This window comes from Ovis canadensis, chromosome 14 (genome assembly GCF_042477335.2).
Source record: "Ovis canadensis isolate MfBH-ARS-UI-01 breed Bighorn chromosome 14, ARS-UI_OviCan_v2, whole genome shotgun sequence".
Classification (NCBI taxonomy): domain Eukaryota; kingdom Metazoa; phylum Chordata; class Mammalia; order Artiodactyla; family Bovidae; genus Ovis; species Ovis canadensis.
The window spans coordinates 49,288,703-49,307,117 of NC_091258.1; the positions used below are offsets into that span (position 1 = coordinate 49,288,703).

Sequence of the window (18,415 nt, forward strand, 5' to 3'; positions counted from 1 at the left end):
CGGGGACCGGCAGGAGGGGTGGCTCTGGAGGGCAGCTTGGGGTTGGGTGCTGTAGCCCTGAAGAGCCAGGACAAGATTTGGATTCGGTCTGATGGGAGGCAGTAGGGATTCACTGATCATCCTGAGCTGTGACATTTCCTCTGTACTAGGATCTCCACCTGCCACTGGGACAGGCACCCTGCTCCTGTTCCTCGATGATGTGAATGACAATGGCCCCGTACCAGAACCCCGGGCCATGGACTTCTGCCAGAGGAATCCCGAGCCTCACATCATCAACATCGTGGATCCTGATCTCCCCCCGAACACCTCCCCCTTCACAGCAGAACTGACACATGGGGCGAGTGTCAACTGGACCGTTGAGTACAATGACCAAGGTGAGCACCAGAGTCTTCCTTATTTTGGAAACTTTGCTCTGACCCTCTGCTTCCCTTCTCCCCCGCCCTTCTGAACTTCGCTTCTCCGTATCCACTGTCACCCCTTTTAAGGTAATGTTTCCTGGTCCCTTCTGCATTTGCGACATTGAACCAAATCATCAGCATCTGAGTCTGTGACATGCTGCCCATTAAGCTGCAGCTCAAATAGCTGTCATTTTCACTTGGTTTTGGACTGTCTCTAGTTCCTTAATCATTGTAGTCTGGAATGAACTTTTTCTCTTCCAATCCCCTCACTTTTGTTGCTCCCTCCAGAACGTGAGTCTCTGATTTTGAAGCCAAAGAAAACCTTAGAGGTGGGTGACCACAAAATCAATCTCAAGCTCATAGACAACCAGAACAAAGACCAGGTGACTACACTTGATGTGCACGTATGTGACTGTGATGGGATCGTCAGCAACTGCAGGAAGCCCAAGGCCTATGCCGAAGCAGGATTGCAAGTTCCCGCCATCCTGGGGATCCTCGGAGGCGTCCTTGCTTTTCTGAGTAAGTACTGCTGGCGAGTGTTCCAGCCTTTTGCTTCTAGAATGTTAACTGTATATAGCCCCAAATCAGATGAAAACCTTGAAAATTAATTAATAGATTTTAAAGCTTATCTTAAGATAAAGAGTATGCCAAGTAATTTTTTTGCTATCATTTATTTTTAATTAAAAATTTTTTTAATGTTTTTTCATTGTGTGCTATGTGATTTTATAGTCTGTGCCCCACCCCCATAACTGAATAAGAATAATATGTACGTATCAGTAACCTTGAGGCTGACACAGTCGTGGTCACAAACCATCAATGGCTCTAACTCACTCAGAATCAAAGCCACAGTCCCACCAGAGGTCTGCACGAGGTTTCTTTGCTGACCTGGCCTTTCCTTAATCACACCAATTTGCTCCTGCTGCAAGGCCTTTATCTGGACCATTTCTGCTCCTGGAGTACTTTGCCCCAGATTTTGAGAAATGACTGATGGGTTTAAGGTCCAATTAAAGACCACACTTGAGGTCACATGTACTTGTCTACTGTGTTGTGCTGCATATATTAACTTCAGGGCCCTGAAGACATGTAAGCTGCCTAACAGCTGTCTATCCAGTCTGTGCCGGCCGCTGCTTACAGCCTTGCTGATTTGTGGCTCTCATCTCTCTCTTCCCTACTCCAGTCCTTATTCTGCTGCTTCTGCTACTTGTTCGGAGGAGAAGGGTGGTCAAAGAGCCCTTACTGCCCCCAGAAGACGACACCCGGGACAATGTGTATTACTATGATGAAGAAGGAGGTGGAGAAGAAGACCAGGTGGGTGTTGAAAACCATGGGACAAAGCTTAATGGCAGTCTCTTTATTTGGAGGAAGCAATGATTAGGAGAAGGCAGACATGTAAAATAGTTCCACGTCACTTTGTGTATTTTTAAAGACCTTACCCAAGAAAATTGATGTCATTAACCATCACCATTAATAAACATTGTTAACATTTATTTTGTTCCTGCTGTCAGATAAGTTCCATGTAATTCCTGCCTTCTTTGTCCCAGCAAAGTACACTTAAAGCCTTTGCCTCTGTCACATGTTTTAATGTCCCATTGGTCAAAGCAAGTCAAAGGATAAAGCCCCACATAAATGGATTTCTGTTCTTTTCACAGAGGATACGGTGGGAAAGGAGTGAATATTTGTTGAATAATAATCTAATAATCATACCCTTTGAAAAGTTCTTAAAACAATCTCCATCTCTTCCCACAAGTGTTCCTCACAAGGCTTTTATGTTAAATTTCCTTCCAATGCTGTTTTGGAAACTCATAGGTTGAGAACTTTCATTTCAGGAAAAAAACAAACAAACAACTAACTGCCATTTCAGATTACATTGGTACATGGTTGTAGACATCATACAGCTGACATTTAAGGCCTCATCCAGTACTATAATATGTAAACCATATATGACTCTGTGTTTATGACTGTTTCTATTTTACTCTTTACCCTGTTTTTACCTTTTTCTCTAAAGGACTTTGACTTGAGCCAGTTACATAGGGGCCTGGATGCTCGTCCTGAAGTGACTCGCAATGACGTGGCACCAACCCTCATGAGTGTGCCCCAGTACCGACCCCGCCCTGCCAATCCTGATGAAATTGGAAACTTTATTGATGAAGTAAGTAAGCACAGTCAAAAGTCAAAGCGCAATAAGCTTATCTGTAAATTTGGAGAGAAGCAACTGTGTCAAAAGTGAGAAAAAGTCTTTAGGTTCTTTCCTTTACCGTGTTTTCATCTTGCACAATCCCTGAGCTACCTCCCGTCTTCCCACCCCCCCCCCCCTTTTTTTTTTAATTTGTGCCTCATCTAAATTTCAGAACTAATATAATAGCACTTTGAATTAGTCTTTGGGAATTTGCAAAGTCTACACTGAAAAATTGAGACTTGCTTGAAAGGATTTAATAGAATTAGGAAGGAAAAAGAGATTCAACGTAGATTCAGTTTGGTTTCACTAATGGGTCTCTTTCCCTGCATTGCACTGGGATGTAATATTAAATGTGTAATTGCAAGGCTACTCGAGGGCCAGAAAAATAGCTTCCATTCTGTATACGTCAGAAATGCATTCAGCTATAAATACCAGAACCTTAAATAGATACGATACCTTGTGCAAATAGAAGACTGAGGGAAGTAGTCCAGGCTGGAGCATCAGCTTTTTCCATCTTTCTGCTGCATGATCTATGCATGTAGATCCTTGTTCTCATGCCTCATGCTTGTTGCCTCATGATCACAAGATGGCTGCCACGCTTCCAGGCCTTGGGCCTGTTTTCCATTCAAGAAGTAGGAAAAGCACAGAAGAAGACCAAAATCTTTCTAGCAAACTGTTAGGCAAGAGAGAAATTCATCCTATAGGTTATTGTTCAGGACTTTTAAGTTAATTAGCTTCAGGGAGGATGAGGAAGAAATGGTGGGATTAAGCAAAGAACCAGGGAAAATAATAGTCCAGGGGGATCTGTTTCCTTAAACTATGTTACCTGATTACTTGGTTGGTCATTGGAATGATTTTCAGGGCTGGTCTGATGGTCCACTGGCCTTCATTGAGTCTTTATGGCTTTTAGCTTTCTAGGGAAGTTGTCATCACCTGGGACTCTAGAAGCACAGCTGTGTTGGACAGGACCAAGCCAGATCCATTCTAGCACTGGGTCTTAGAGAAAACTGGGAACAGGAGTGTCCAGTTTAAACCATCCCTTTAGATACATCTGGCTCAGGTCTTTTCCTCCATTTATGTTTATTTGTGCTTATAGCTGTTTCTTAATTACAAAAGTAAAATGTTTGTTATTTTAAAAATATAAACTATGAAATGTATATAAAGAAAAGAATGCAAATCCTATGGACAGAGAATCTCACGGACAGAGGAGCCCAGTGGGTCGCAAAGAGTCGGACACGACTGAAGCGACTTAGCAAGCACACAAGACTATCCTGGTATGACTGTTTTTAGTCTCTGTCCGTTTGGATTGGCTGGCGCTCATCTCTCCTGCCTACATATAATTTACCACTTTAAACATTCTGCTACAGACTTTTTCCTTTCATTAGAAATGTGTAATGACCATCTTCTGTTCCAGTCTGTATTAAATTTACTTTGTTGGTATTCATTGCCCCTGGCGTTCTGCAGGATGGTTACATTGTTGTGTGTTGTGTGCATTTTGCTTTATTCACCAAAAGAATGTATTTTGCTTAAGATGACAGGTGTACAATTCCTCTCAATAAAAGATCCTATTGTCTTCCTTCTTTAGAACCTGAAGGCAGCTGATAGTGACCCCACTGCCCCACCCTATGACTCTCTGCTGGTGTTTGATTATGAAGGAAGTGGTTCCGAAGCTGCTAGTCTGAGCTCCCTGAACTCCTCAGAGTCAGACCAAGACCAGGACTATGACTACCTGAATGAATGGGGCAATCGCTTCAAGAAGCTGGCGGACATGTATGGAGGCGGCGAGGATGACTAAGGGACTCAGGACTGATGGGAAGAGAGATGGGTCCCTATACTCGTGTGATGGAAAATGTGGGAAACATACTCCTGGTTATTTGCCAGCTCCCTTCACTCGGGATACGTTTCTGGAGAAGAGACTGATCAGTGATAGCATAGTCCTGATTTCTACTTTATAGATCTAATCTGTGTACTAGAATGATTTAGACTTATTCCTTGAGTAATCTTTTTCCTTTCATCACTTTTGACATGGTGATGATGTCCAAAATACCCCTAAATTTTAATACTTCAAAATAATAGTTTCATTCTCAGAAGGTTCTGCTAGAAACTTGCAGATTCCCTTAAGGGCTTTGTCTCATTTTTAAAAGGAAGGGGAGGGGTCAGTTTCCCTATTGTGTGTGTGTGTATATATATATATATAAAAGTATATATATATATATATATATATATAAATTGTGTGCTTCTGTCCCTCCTGTCACTGCACTGATGTCCTGTGTTCTGACATCTGCTCTTACTCCTTCTGAATTCTATTACATTTCTCTGGTGCAGACATTATTGGGCTCTTTTAGGGAAAGAGGATTATGTCTTAGGCTGGCCATGTACTGAGTGGGTATTGTGTACTCTTAAGACCTTAACGGCTTAACGGTTTTTCATTTTTACGTAATTGTAATGGGCATCTATCCAGTTAACTTGTTCTGAGTAAGGATGTTGGTCATGTGAATGTCATTACAAGGTACTTTGGTTCTAAATAGGGAGGCTGGGCCAGAAAAGGTGGTGAGTTTCAGGCACCACTGAACTTTTTTTTTTTTTTGACCGCACTGCAGGACATGGGGAATCTTAGTTCCCTGACTAGGGGTCAGACCTGCGTCCCTTAACAGGGGAATCGAGGATTCTTAATCACTGGATCACCAGGGAAATCCCACTACTAGGCTTCTAATGTTTATTTATCTCTAAAACAAGAGTGATATATTCCAGGACTTAGAATAGTGCCTAAAGTGCTGTAGCCAAAGACAGAAGCTGGCAAGAGGGCACAGCAGAGGGCAAATGTGAAAAATGGGCTTGGAGATGGCAGGGGCAGTTGTCACTAAGCCTGGCAATTGAGCCAACTGAGGCTGAAGACAGTTGAGGTGGCTCTACCTCCACCCCCTGGAAATTCTGAACTAGAGGAATCTCAACATGTATTTGCCAGGATCCTTGGACCCAAAGCACAGAATCCCCGAGCCCGCTTTTGTTGGTATTTATAAAAAATGCTAGCTGGTCTGGACACATTTGCCCCAAATTTCAGCTATGAAACTTGAGAATATTTTTCAAATCCAATTTGTTTTTCCTTTGCAGAGGAAGAAAACACTCACTGAAAGGGTGTTAGCAAAGGAAGGTGGGGGTAGGGAGTACATTAATTTGGATCTTCTTTTAGTTGAAATGCATCTTTTAAGAAAATTTTGACAACCATAGACAAGAATTTAATCTGAATTACTTCCCTACCTATCAACTGTTTTTAGAAGAAAAGGAACATCTCCCAACCACTTCTTAGAACTGTCTTGATTTTTCAGCAATTTAAACTCTAATGTAGTTCTACATAGAGAATGTCACTATAGTTTTGAGTGTAATATGTGTATGGGTGCAGACAATTTTGTATTTTCTTTGGGAGTGGAAAAGGAAAGCAATTCAAGCTGCAAAAATTATTCTTATTTGTTTTTTTATAAATTTTATTAAAGAATTTTGTTACACCATTGTCAAACTTCTTTTATTTGATTGCACAATCCCAGGTCAGACAAATGGTAGGTAAGCTCATTCAAAACATGGAGAGCGAAGCTTCATATTAAAATATCTATTCCTGAACTTTGTGTCATTCTGTTGGGGCTGAATAGGGGGAAAGGGAAACTGTGTTTCTAAGGTCAGTTTATTTGAAGGATATCCATCCATGTGGCATGTGATGTGGCTTGTGGTGAAACCAATAAAATCTCTTTGTCAGGGGGAAGCTACTGTGGGTTGCACAGAGGGATAGAAAGAAGCAAGGCTGGGGTTTCCCTGGCAGTCCAGTGGCTAACACTCTGTGCTGCCAATGCAGGAGGCTTGAGTTTGATCCTTGGTCAGGAAACTAGATCCCACATGCTGCAACTAAAGATCCCACCTGCCACAACTAAGACCTGGTGCAGCCAAATAAATATTTTTTGAAAAATGTAGTTTCCAGTTTAAAGGTGTTTTAGCAGGTTTTATTTAAGGAAGAGATGAAGATCTAGGTGCAATTTATTAAGCGTTCCTTGTGTGGCAGACATTGCTAAATACTTGAGAACAGTATCACTTTGATTCCCCAAGATAGCCTCGTGAAAATGATTCTGTTACCTTTGAGAGTAGGAAATGGCTGTGATGACATAGGGCTGGAGTCCAGAGAAATGGGAGTGACTAAGAAGGGGCCTGACTCACGGAGGAGAGAGTTAAATGAACCATTTCTTCCCCCAGTGGCGTGGTCTTGCATATGGAGCACATCCCATTTCCCAAGGCTTTCAGCAGCTAAGTACTGAAGAGCAGTCATCAGTCATGACGTCAGGCTAACTCAAAGGATCTCAAAAAGAAGCAGGACAGCCTCTTGGGCGCAGTCTCACAGAGTGGGTGTTGGAGCTGGTTGTGACAGTGGTAGGCGAGGTTACTGACTTTTAATGAAAGGAGAGGCAGGCATGGTAGTCTTGCCCTCAGAAACATTGTCCTTGATTTCCAGCATGCCATTCCCTGGTGGCTCAGATGGTAAGGCGTCTGCCTGCAATGCGGGAGACCCGGGTTCAATCCCTGGGTTGGGAAGATCCCCTGGAGAAGGAAATGGCAACCCACTCCAGCACTCATGCCTGGAAAATTCCATGGATGGAGAAGCCGGGTGGGCTACAGTCCATGGGGTAGCAAAGAGTCGGACACTACCGAGCGACTTCACTTTCACTTTCTTTCAGACAATATGAATTTTGAATGTCCCACCAAGATTTCTGTAAGTGGAAAAGTTGTTAGTGATGATATATCTCCAACCCATTCTGTCTTACATATTAACACAATTCTGATGTGGCACGATTTTAACAAACACTGAATTTTCCAGGGATGTCTGAATAGAGCAAAGAGAGAAGGCAATGGCACCCCACTCCAGTACTCTTGCCTGGAAAATCCCATGGATGGAGGAGCCTGGTGGGCTGCAGTCCATGGGGTCGCTAAGAGTCGGACACGACTGAGCAACTTCACTTTCACTTTTCACTTTCATGCATTGGAGAAGGAAATGGCAACCCACTCCAGTGTTCTTGCCTGGAGAATCCGAGGGATGGGGGAGCCTGGTGGGCTGCAGTCTATAGAGTCGCACAGTCGGACACGACTGAAGCGACTTAGCAGCAGCAGCAGTACTTAGTCCATTTAAGAAATCATATCAAGAACAATATTTGCAGCTATTTGCAATAGGTGTGTGTGTTTAGCAGTTATTTTTAAATATCACTGAAGTGAAGTGAAGTCGCTCAGTCGTGTCCGACTCTTTGCAACCCCATGGACTGGAGCCCACCAGGCTCCTCAGTCCACGGGATTTTCCAGGCATGAATACTGGAGTGGGTTGCCATTTCCTTCTCCAGGGGATCTTCCCGACCCAGGGATCGAACCCGGGGCTCCCACATTGTAGGCAGACGCTTTACCGTCTGAACTACCAGGGAAGCACAAATATCACTACTGAAGAAGTTAAACAATTTGAGTATTATTTTACATACCGAACTTCATTATAAGAAGGTGCAGCATCTGATTACTTCACTACTTCAGTGTTTTGATGACCAAATGTTTTCATACTGAATAAAATTCATATTATTTTATAAACTACTTCTCATCCTTTATACAGAAGTTAATCACGTTGAGTTTCTCAAATCGTGCACGTTGACAGTTTGCGTTAGCTATTTTTACTTCCCCTACCCCAAGGAAATACAGGTGGCGAGAGAAAAACATTTTTTCCCAAAGGGGGCGTTCCCAGCCGAGTCGATCCCGCCCCTAGTGCGTCGGCCACGCGCCACCCGGCAGCGGCACCGTTCCGCTGAGGCGCATGCGCAGCTCGCCAGTAGAGCTTTGCGCGTCAGTCATGGCGGCGGTCAGTCAGGCTGCTGGCATCAGGGTTCTGGAAAAGTGTGGTCTGGAGCAGATTTTGGAGGCGTTGAAGCTGCTGCTGAGCCCGGGAGGTGAGAGGACGGAATTCGGCGCCGGGCTGCACCTGGGGCCTTTGGGCAGGGTCTGTCCAGCGTCATTTTACCCTTGAGGAAACCGAGGTTCAAGGAGGGATGGGACCGTTGAATATTGATACTAGCCGAAGTATCTCGAGCGGTTACCTTGGGCCAGGCACTGTGTTAAGCACCGTGGGTACGTGTTCTCATCCGTCCTTACTGCAGCTCTGTGAGGACTGCAACCACAGCCTCAGAGCTGCCTCAAAGAGGTCCGAGCTTCTTGAGAGCGCAGGGTCTGATGTGGACACTGGACATTTGTACAGAGTGCCAAGGAGTCCAGAGAAAGGAAGCAGTGACGTTTGAGCTGCGTTTGGGGGAGAGGATTTAGAGATTTACAGTCAGTTTTAATCTTTCCCAGTTTAGAATCAGAAGGGACCTTGGGAGTGGTGTAGCCTGGCACTCAAAGGATCCTTTTACTCCTGAGGATACCCCTGGCTCATCAAAGAGAATAAATAACCTGATCAAGATCAGATGGTCAGGTTAGAGGCAGAACACGAACTTAGAACCGAAGTCTACTGAACCCTCTTGTCAGACCAAAGCAGATTATTCAGTATGGAGCCTCTGATGTTATCTGGAGCTTTGGGGAAGATACATATGAAATAGGGCCCTACTTTAAATTAGAGTGTACAATTTGGAGGAAGGGGTTTGTAGGGTGAGGAAGGTAAGGTACGGGAAGATTATGTTCCCAGTCTCACATTTTGAGATTCCCCCACCTCCACCCCAAACTTAGAAAAGTCGGGAAACAGTAAGTGTATCGTACTAGGGGCAAGTGAAAGCTAGTAGGGGGAATTCCCTGCCAGTCCAGTGGTTAGGACTCCCTGGTTTCACTGTGGAGGGCCCCAGTCAATCCCTGGTGGGGGAACTAAGATCCACCAGCTGAGAATTATGAGCAAAAAGGAAAAAAAACAAAACTAATTGAGTGCCTGCTAAGTGTCAACCCCTATAGTGTGCTATTTATGTATGGATCTTTTTATCCTCACAACAATTCCATGATTTAGGTATTACTTGTATTCCATTTTACAGATGAAGGAACCAAGGCTCAGGTATATTGGAAATCGCCCAATGCCAATCTCCTAAGTTGGTAGAGTTAGGATTTGAATTTCAGATGCCTTCAACTGTAGTATGGAACTGTATATACTACTTTGCCACAGTGAAGAATTAAACTGCAAAATACATTTTTAACTTGTTAGTGGAGAGGTTGCTTGTCTAGCAACTACAACTATCTAGAACATTAGTGAGGACAGGGATTAAATAAGTTAAATAGTCTGGAAGTAGTCATCTGTCACAAAGCACACACACTTCGTTTTTGGAAGACCCTCTCTAACTCTCAGAGTATGTGGTGGAGTTTCTACATGTATTCATTTAGCTTAAGAGAAATCAAGCATTATTATTTGAAAAAGAATAATTTGGTAAAATGATATTATTTTCACAGAAAGACTCGGTTATGTTGTGTGAATAGGTTATGTTGTGTGAATCTTTCTGCTGTTTTCTTTTATCATATCAGCTGCTGAAGGAATTACAAAAATACCTGTGTGTAGTAAGTATTCATATGTTCCTGACGGACAGAGGGTGTTGAGACAAGATGAAAGTATTTGTAAAAGTACCTCCAGCTAGTTCAACTTCTTTTGGTCTTTTCAATTGACTGCTTGTGAGGTAATATTTACTGAGAGTCAACTGTATGTAGTATTCTGTCCCCAGTGATTTTTGGAGATAGAAATATTATTTAACAACTTGTGCTCTCAAGTATCTTGTTTGGGGAGATAGTACTCCAAATATAGTGTACTCAGTCGCTCAGTTGTGTCCAATTCTTTGAGACCCTTTGGACTGTAGCCTGCCAGGCTCCTCTGTCAGTGGTATTTCCAAGGCAAGAACACTGGAGCGGGTTGCCATTTCCTCCTCTAGGAGATCTTCCCAACCCAGGGATCACTGTGTCTCCTGCACTGCAGGAAACAATTTTTTTTTTTTTTTTTTTACTGCTGAGCCCATGAGGAAGCCCCACTCCACATACAGGCCAATATATTCAACATAGCAGATAATATTAATACTGGTGGTGAATGGAGGGTACAGGTAGCAGTTGGTTAGTTAGTTAGGAGTTATCTGAGGAAGGAGAATTCAGTCTAGATGGTAATTGAATAGACAGGAAGGAAGGAAGATACCGAGTCTTTCCCTTTTGAGCTATTAAAAGGTCTACAGGATTAAGTATTTTCTCTTCACCTGCCTTCCATTTCTGTTCTCAGTTGTGGGGCAAGTAAGAGTAATAGCTCCACTTCCCTTATTAGGAAGTGTGTTAAGCAGAATTGGAAAGGGGTTGTTAGTTTTAGTGAAGTTTTGCTTGAGGTCATCTCAGCAGTTGTTCAGTTGCTAAGTTGTGTCTGACTCTTTGTGACGCCGTGAACTGCAGCATGCCAGGCTTCTCTGTCCTTCACTACCTCCCGGAATTTGCTCAAACTCATGTCCATTGAGTTGATAATGCCATCCAACTGTCTCATCCTCTGTTCCCCACTTCTCGCCCTTGGTCTTTCCCAGCATTTTAGCAGTAGTTTTCCTAAAAAAAATAATGATAACTTGCCAGACTAAATATATGTTCATTGAACTCAGTCATTAAAATTGAATTATGTGGTGGTTGGGGGGCTTTGGCCACCTCATGAGAAGAGTTGACTCATTGGAAAAGACTCTGATGCTGGGAGGGATTGGGGGCAGGAGGAGAAGGGTCCGACAGAGGATGAGATGGCTGGATGGCATCACCGACTCGATGGACATGAGTTTGAGTGAACTCTGGGAGTTGGTGATGGACAGGGAGGCCTGGTGTGCTGCAATTCACGGGGTCGGAAAGAGTCGGACGCAACTGAACTGAACTGGGGGGCTGTAATTTTGGTGATTTATATATGATGAAGCTGTATCACATATATATATTTGGCTGCACCAGGTCTTGGTTGTGTCATGCAGAATCTTTGATCTTTCTTGTGGCATGTGGGATCTAATTTCCTGACCAGGGGTCGAACCTGGGCCCCCTGCATTGGGAGTGCAGCATCTTAGCCACTGGACCACCAGTAAAGTCCCTTACTTTACAGTTTGAATTTACTAAAAAGTACCACAGAAATTATGAAGTCTGCTTTTAAATGTCACAAGCATAGACTTTTAAATTGGTGGTGGGAAGAATAAATAACTTTGTTTATGAGGGGAGCATTTCCCAAAGCATGGTGGGGATGGTTGTAGGCAGTATGTAGAGAAACATTTTGAGGCTGAAAAGCTTCAAATAGTGATCAAGAGCTTGGATTCTCGAACTGGGTTGCCAGAGTTGAATATGCTCTCTGGCAAATGCCTTAACCTTAGTCTTCTTATCTGGAAATAAGGATATTAATATAATACTCTACATCTCACAGAGGAGAAGGCAATGGCAACCTACTCCAGTTTTCTTGCCTGGAGAATCCCCATGGACAGCAGAGCCTGGCAAGCTACAGTCCATGGGGTCGCAAAGAGTCGGACACGACTGAGCAGCTAACACACACACACACACACACACACCTCACAGAGTTGGTGCAAGGATTGAATTAAATACATATCCCTTAGGGTAGTATATTAACTATTACTAATTTAAGTTTAAAAGGATTAACTTGAAGAAATAAATGAATAAAGCAAATAACAATACAGCTGGTGCTCAAAATAAATGGTCAAAAAGTTACAGAAGCACTAGATGACTCTAGTTTGAAAAACTTTGTTTTAAGGCTACAGATCTCAAACTTTTTGGTTTCAGTACTCCTACACTCTTAAAAAATGTTGAGGACTTAAAAGAGCTTTTATGTGGGTTATGTATATCAATATTTACTGTATTACAAATTAAGAGTTTAAGAGAACTCTTTTAAATTTATTTAAATGCAACAGTAACAAAACCTGTTACATGTTAACATAAAAAATATATTTTTCTGAAATAACAGTTGGAAGAGTAACATTGTTTTACTTTTGAATGGCATTGTTTTATTACACTTTTGCAAATCTTAACTGTCTGACTTATTAGAAGAGAGCTGGGTTTTCATATTTGCTTCTGTGTTCAATCTGTCATGACAGGTTTTTTTTATTGAAACGGATGGATATCTAGACTCACACATCTATATATTTAAGTGGAAAGGGAGGAAATTTCCATCATCTTTTCAGATAACTATGTATTCGTCTTTAAAACTCAATAAGAGGTAATTTCTTAAAAGGTTGATTTTAATATAGAATATGAACTCAATGACATTATTTTCATACTTGGTACACTCAAGAAAGAATGAGAACATAAAAGGCACTGTCTTAGTATTAATATGAAAATAGTTTTGACCTTGCTGATTTTCTGAGAGAATTCTTGGGGAGGCCCTCAAAACCTGAGACCCTGTACCCCACTTTTGAGAACTGCTGCTCTCAGAATGCCATGTTTATTTTCAAGTAGCTTTTATTTCTATCACCAGAAGAGGGCAGAGGAGACCACTTTATAAGGGGCTCTTAAGAAAAAAGGGCTAGTAGCTTTTGTTAATCACTTTCTTTGTGTCCCATGTTTAAGTTCCAAGATCTTATAAAGTCACAGGAAGTTAGAGATTGTTTATTGATCTTAATCATTAGTGGCAACAATCTATGAAAGCACTCATTTCCTGTTTAGGTGTATATTATTTAAAGACAACAGATATTCATGCCAGTGAGTCAGAACACTTGCCCTGAACAGTCTTAGAGAAGTCCTGAAAAATCTTACTCTTCTGATTCTCACTATTTTAGTGATTCTCACCAAATTGAATAACATTTTAAAATGTTATTGTTATAGTAAAGCTTTAAAAAAAGTTAGAGAAGCTAAAAGAAGAAAATTAAAATGACCTTAATCCCACAATCCAGAGATTACATTTTGGAGAGAGAGATATATATATATATATGTATAATTTGTTTACAAAAATGATCTCATATACTACATACTGTTTTCTAACCTTAAAATATATTTTTAGTACAGAAACAACACATATTCACTCTGAAAAAAATTTTAATGAAGCAAAAAAGAAAAATCACCCAAAGTCCTACCATCCAGAGATCATCACTGTTAACACTTTGAAGTATAGCTTTTGAGATCTTTTTCTATGTGTGTACTGAGGCACACACACATAAGTTTTCATAGTTAGGTTCATCCTGTTCTTTTATCCATCAGTTTTCAGAAAAATACGTTAGTGTCTTAGTCTCCAAATTTAGCCAACAGAGTGATAGTTTTTGGTTTTGTTTTATTATGTAATCATGTTTTTGTATATATATATTTCAATTTATTGTAGTGATAATTGTTCCATCTGTGGCCTGTGGGAGTCATTCAAGTTAGCTGTTGGACTCTTTGATGTGACCTAGTAGTCTTGATTGCTTCTTTGCTTTAAGACATAAGATATTCAGATTCATCTTATACATTTCTTGCTCAATGCTTGAAAGCAATTCTTTTTAAGAATAAGTGATATTTAGGGACCATAAGATGGACACTAGTAATATTTGTTGCCACTGAAATGTCATTGCTTCCAGACTTTTTCAATGATTAGAGCCAGGAAATATGTGGATTTTCAGAAAACAAAAAAAAGCAAATTGAAAGTTCCTACTGATATTCCCAATTAAAATGAAATGTTACAGAGTTTAAATTTTTCCTAACATTTCATTAAGAAAAATTTTAAGCTTATAGAAAAGTTGAAGGAATTTTACCATGAAAACTCGTAACCATGACCTAGACTCTTTAACATGTGTTTGTCCACCTAGCCATTCTTCTTTACTGTATTTTATATTTTCATCTTTGTATTTCTTTTCTCTTACCTGTAAATATTGATTCCTTATAAAATTAATATAGTTATTTACTTTATATATATATGCATGCAAATATATAGTCACATATTCATATATACTCACACATGCATATAATTTTTTACAATAAAAAGTCCAACATTACTATCATCAACAAACCTACTGTTTCTAAGGGATTTTGTTTGTTTTTGCCCTCAGGATGTACAAAGTTCTATATTTCAAGTCATTTGAAATATGTGTGGTTATGCTGCTAATTTGGTTTAGAGAAAGAGCTGGAACATTTTTTCTGTAAAAAGCAAGCAGTAAATATTTTGGGCTTTGTGATCCATACTGTCTCTGTTACAGCTATTCACATCTGCCATCATAGCTCGAAAGCAACCATATGTAATATGTAAATAAATGAGCATGACTGTGTTCCAGTAAAACTTTATTTGTGGAAAGAGGTGAAGGGCCAGATTTGACCTGTAGCTTGTATTTTGGCAACCTTGGACATAAAGTATAGAATTTTTAGGTTCATTTGTTTTTTATCTTTAGGAATATTTTGAATTTTCTTTTTGATTTTTCTTTTTTAAATCTATGAAAAACGTCGTGTGCTCAGTCGTGTCTAGTTCTTTGTGACCCCATGGACTGTAGCCCACCAGGTTTCTCTGTACCTGGAATTTTCCAGGCGAGAGTACTGGAGTGGGTTACTATTTCCTGCTCCAGGGGATCTTCCCGACCCAGGGATTGAACCCATGTCTCCTGCATCTCCTGCATTGGCAGGCGGATTCTTTACTAGTAGCCCACCTTTGAAGCTCATGAGAAACATTCAGTGCTTTAAGAGGAAAACTCTAAAACTGGATACATTTATCCTTGATCCTTGTCTACTCCCACTGATTATTTTCCATTTCTGTATAGACAGTTCATTATACTGAATTTTTAATTTGTTCTTCCACTACTTTTAAAAAATAAAAATAATCTGTGTACCTTCCCATTCTAACACAAAAGTTAGCATACTATATACATTCTTCTATACCTTTTAAAATTCGGTATGCCTTAGAGATAGCTGCATAGTGGTACGTGGAAATCTTCCTCTTTCCCTTTTACAGCTGTATAGTATTCTATTATGTCAGTATGCCACTGTTTATTCATCAGTTCTCTATGAATGGATATTTGGGTTGTTTTAAGCCATTTGTTAATATAAAAAAATACTTTTACCAGACTCAGTGGGTTTGGGGTCCTTAGTGAACACACCAAGTACTTTCTTAAAGTAGAAGCATTTATTACAGGTGACAAGTAAGGAGTCAGGGAGATAGTGTTACCAAGTTCAAGCTATGGTGGTACCAAGAAACCATCTTAACCTAGTTAGAATTCAGGCTTCTTTTTTACTAAAAGGGGATAGGGTTTGGCTTGTTGCAGAATTGGCGCAGTTGTTGATCTAGCCATGATGTTCCTATAAACCTCCAATGGAGAGAAATGTTATTTTTTCTGCAACTTTTTATCTCTGTATAAGTGGAAAAGAGTTACACCTTTAAAGGTCAAACCTAGGAGGTAGAGAAAAGGCTATGGTGTATATTTCAGGTCCTAGGGCACAAAGATTAGAGCTAGAGGAAGAGACCCAATATGGAGTCAGGTTTGTTCTGTGTTAAATAGGCCTCAAAGCACTATCTCCCTTAACCACTGGACCAGGGTAGTTTTAAGCCTGGGAGGCATGCATATTCATGAAAGGGCAGGCATGATCATCTGTAAGCATTATAAAGAGGCAGCGGTTACTCTAGGTGGCCCAAAACTGAAAGCAAACAGGTGCTTGAGTGTTTTTGCTTGTACTCCAGTGTCTTGTTGGATGTTTTGTAACCTTTTGGAGACACTTGGTGCAATTTAAGGGTTAGCTTCTGCAAGACAAAGCACACTTTGATTGAGTCCCATCCCTTCCCTACTGCTGCATATCTGACAGTATGGCAGTGAGAAGCTTTGTGTGTATGTCACTTTGCATTTTTGCCTGTGTGTCTATCTATAGGATAGACTCTTAAAAGAGGGATTGCTGGGCCAATGGTTAAATGCCTATATAATTTTGTTAGATATTGCCAAATTTCTCTTCTTAGGGAATGTACCATTTTAGTCTCTTACCAGCCATGTATGAAAGTGTGTGTTTCCCCAAAGCACACAATGTGTTATAAAAACATTTGGATTTTAGCCACTTGATAGACGGGAAGTGATATTTCAGTATAGTTTTAATTTACTTTTCTCTTAGGAGCAAGGTTGATCATATGTTCATGTTTAAGAGCAATTTGCATTTCTTTTTCTGTAAACTGTTCATATCTTTTCCCCATGTAGTATTTCATGCTCTGTTCACTTGAGAATATTTTTAGTGAACATGTCATTGAATAATGTTCATCATAGTATAATGAATGGCTTCAAATAATCCATCCGTCATTCATTCATTCATTCAATAAATAACTGCTTATTTTGAATAGCTACTGTGTCAGACAGGCCTTGTTCCAGGCAAGGAGAACATAGCAGTGAACAAAACAGCAATATCCTTGTCCTCAAGGAATTTTTGTTCTCGTTGGTGGAGAGACGATAATAAGCAAAACAAATGTTACATATAAAATACAGTGTGTTAGATACAGGTAAACTATAATTTACTCAACATGTATTTCTAATTTTACACTATTATAAATAATGTATTGTTGAACACCCTTTTAGTTATCATCAGTTGCATCTTTCTTAGAAGATATATTAACTTTAGATTTGAAATCTATTGTTGTTTGATTTCATTTATGTTTTCAGCATTTTATTATGACCCACCTTTTTGCATTACATTTTTAGTAGTCATCTTAGAATTACAATATACATCATAATTTTTCACAATCTGCTTAGAATTTATCTTGTACCACTTCATAGGACACATGAAAACCTTGTAACTGTGAGGGTTCTTTCATAGCCTTCCACCCCTTTTGGCTTTTATACTATAGTTTTCGTGTTTATTGTATCTATATAAGATATAAACCCCATAATACAGTTTTATAGATTTTACTTTAGACAGTTATATATATTTAAACAAATAAAGAGGAAACAAATGAATCTTTTATATTTAGCCACATATTTACCATTTCTGATGCTTTTCCTTCCTCCTGAAGACCCAGGTTTCCATCTAGTACTGTTTTCCTTCAGCTTGAAGAACTTCCTTTAGCATTTGTTTGTGTTCCAGATCTGCTGGCAGTCAGTTATCTTAGTTTTTCTTCCTTTTCCTTTCATTTTTGAAGGTTACTTTTTATTGGATATAGCATTGAGACTTGATAGGTGGGTTTTTTCCTCCTGTCATCACATCAGGTGGTTGTTGTTGTTTTTTGTTTGTTTTTTACCCTGTTACCACTTCAGTGTTTTCCATTAGCTTTTAAGTCATTGCTTGTGAGTTCACAGTCATTCATAGCATTCGTCTCCTATGCTGACTGCTTTTTTCTGACTACTTTCAATATTTTCTCTTTGTCTAATTTTTAATTTATTTATTTTTAATTGGAGGATGATTGCTTTACAGTATTGTGTTGATTTCTGCCCTCTATCAGTGTGATCATTATCTGATTTCAGTGATTGACTATAATATGCCTAGATGTGATTTTCTTTCTACTTATCCTGATTGGGCATCACTGAGCTTACTCAATCTGTAAATTTGTTTCTTCACTAAATTTTGGAAAATTTTTATCATTATTTCTTCACATCCTTTTGTGCTTCATTTTCTCTCCTTTTATTCTAGTTACTCTCTATTTTATTACAAATACATCATTTGAAAAAAAAACAAATACATCATTTGATGGTGTTCACAGATACTAAGGCTCTATTTCTATAAAATCTTTTTTTCTTTGTTGTTCAGATTGGATAATTTCTAGGGGTATGTATATCTTTAAGTTCACTTTTTTTCGGGGGGTCATCTCAAAGCTGTTAAGTCCATCCATTGAGTTTTTTAAAAAATTCAGATATTTTGTTTTTAAATTCTAGTATTTTCATTTGGGTTTTTAAAAAATGCTTGCTACTTTTTTGCTGAGAGTCTGTATTTTGTTCATTCATAGTGAGTATTT

General features: G+C 39.9%; 2 protein-coding genes and 1 non-coding gene across 4 annotated transcripts in view; 2 read left to right on the forward strand and 1 right to left on the reverse strand.

Moving 5' to 3' along the window:
- Window positions 1-6,080, forward strand: part of LOC138418630 (cadherin-1) — a 71,867-nt gene extending 65,787 nt beyond the window's left edge. Inside the window, exons 12-16 of the mRNA XM_069550156.1 lie at window positions 150-374; window positions 687-917; window positions 1,576-1,706; window positions 2,404-2,547; window positions 4,160-6,080. Of these exons, the coding sequence (XP_069406257.1) occupies window positions 150-374; window positions 687-917; window positions 1,576-1,706; window positions 2,404-2,547; window positions 4,160-4,369 (941 nt within the window). The 3' untranslated portion in view covers window positions 4,370-6,080. The remainder of the gene's footprint in view (window positions 1-149; window positions 375-686; window positions 918-1,575; window positions 1,707-2,403; window positions 2,548-4,159) is intronic.
- Window positions 6,081-8,392: 2,312 nt separating this feature from the next.
- The window catches only part of TANGO6 (transport and golgi organization 6 homolog), a 180,541-nt gene continuing 170,518 nt past the window's right edge, over window positions 8,393-18,415 (forward strand). The window contains exon 1 of one of the 2 annotated variants that reach the window (XM_069550149.1): window positions 8,393-8,531. In XM_069550149.1, the coding sequence (XP_069406250.1) occupies window positions 8,399-8,531 (133 nt within the window). In that variant the 5' untranslated portion in view covers window positions 8,393-8,398. The remainder of the gene's footprint in view (window positions 8,532-18,415) is intronic. The other variant, XM_069550150.1, reaches the window with a different exon arrangement.
- On the reverse strand, window positions 11,555-11,627 carry TRNAG-CCC (transfer RNA glycine (anticodon CCC)). Its single transcript has one exon. It is a non-coding gene; the product is annotated as a tRNA-Gly (tRNA).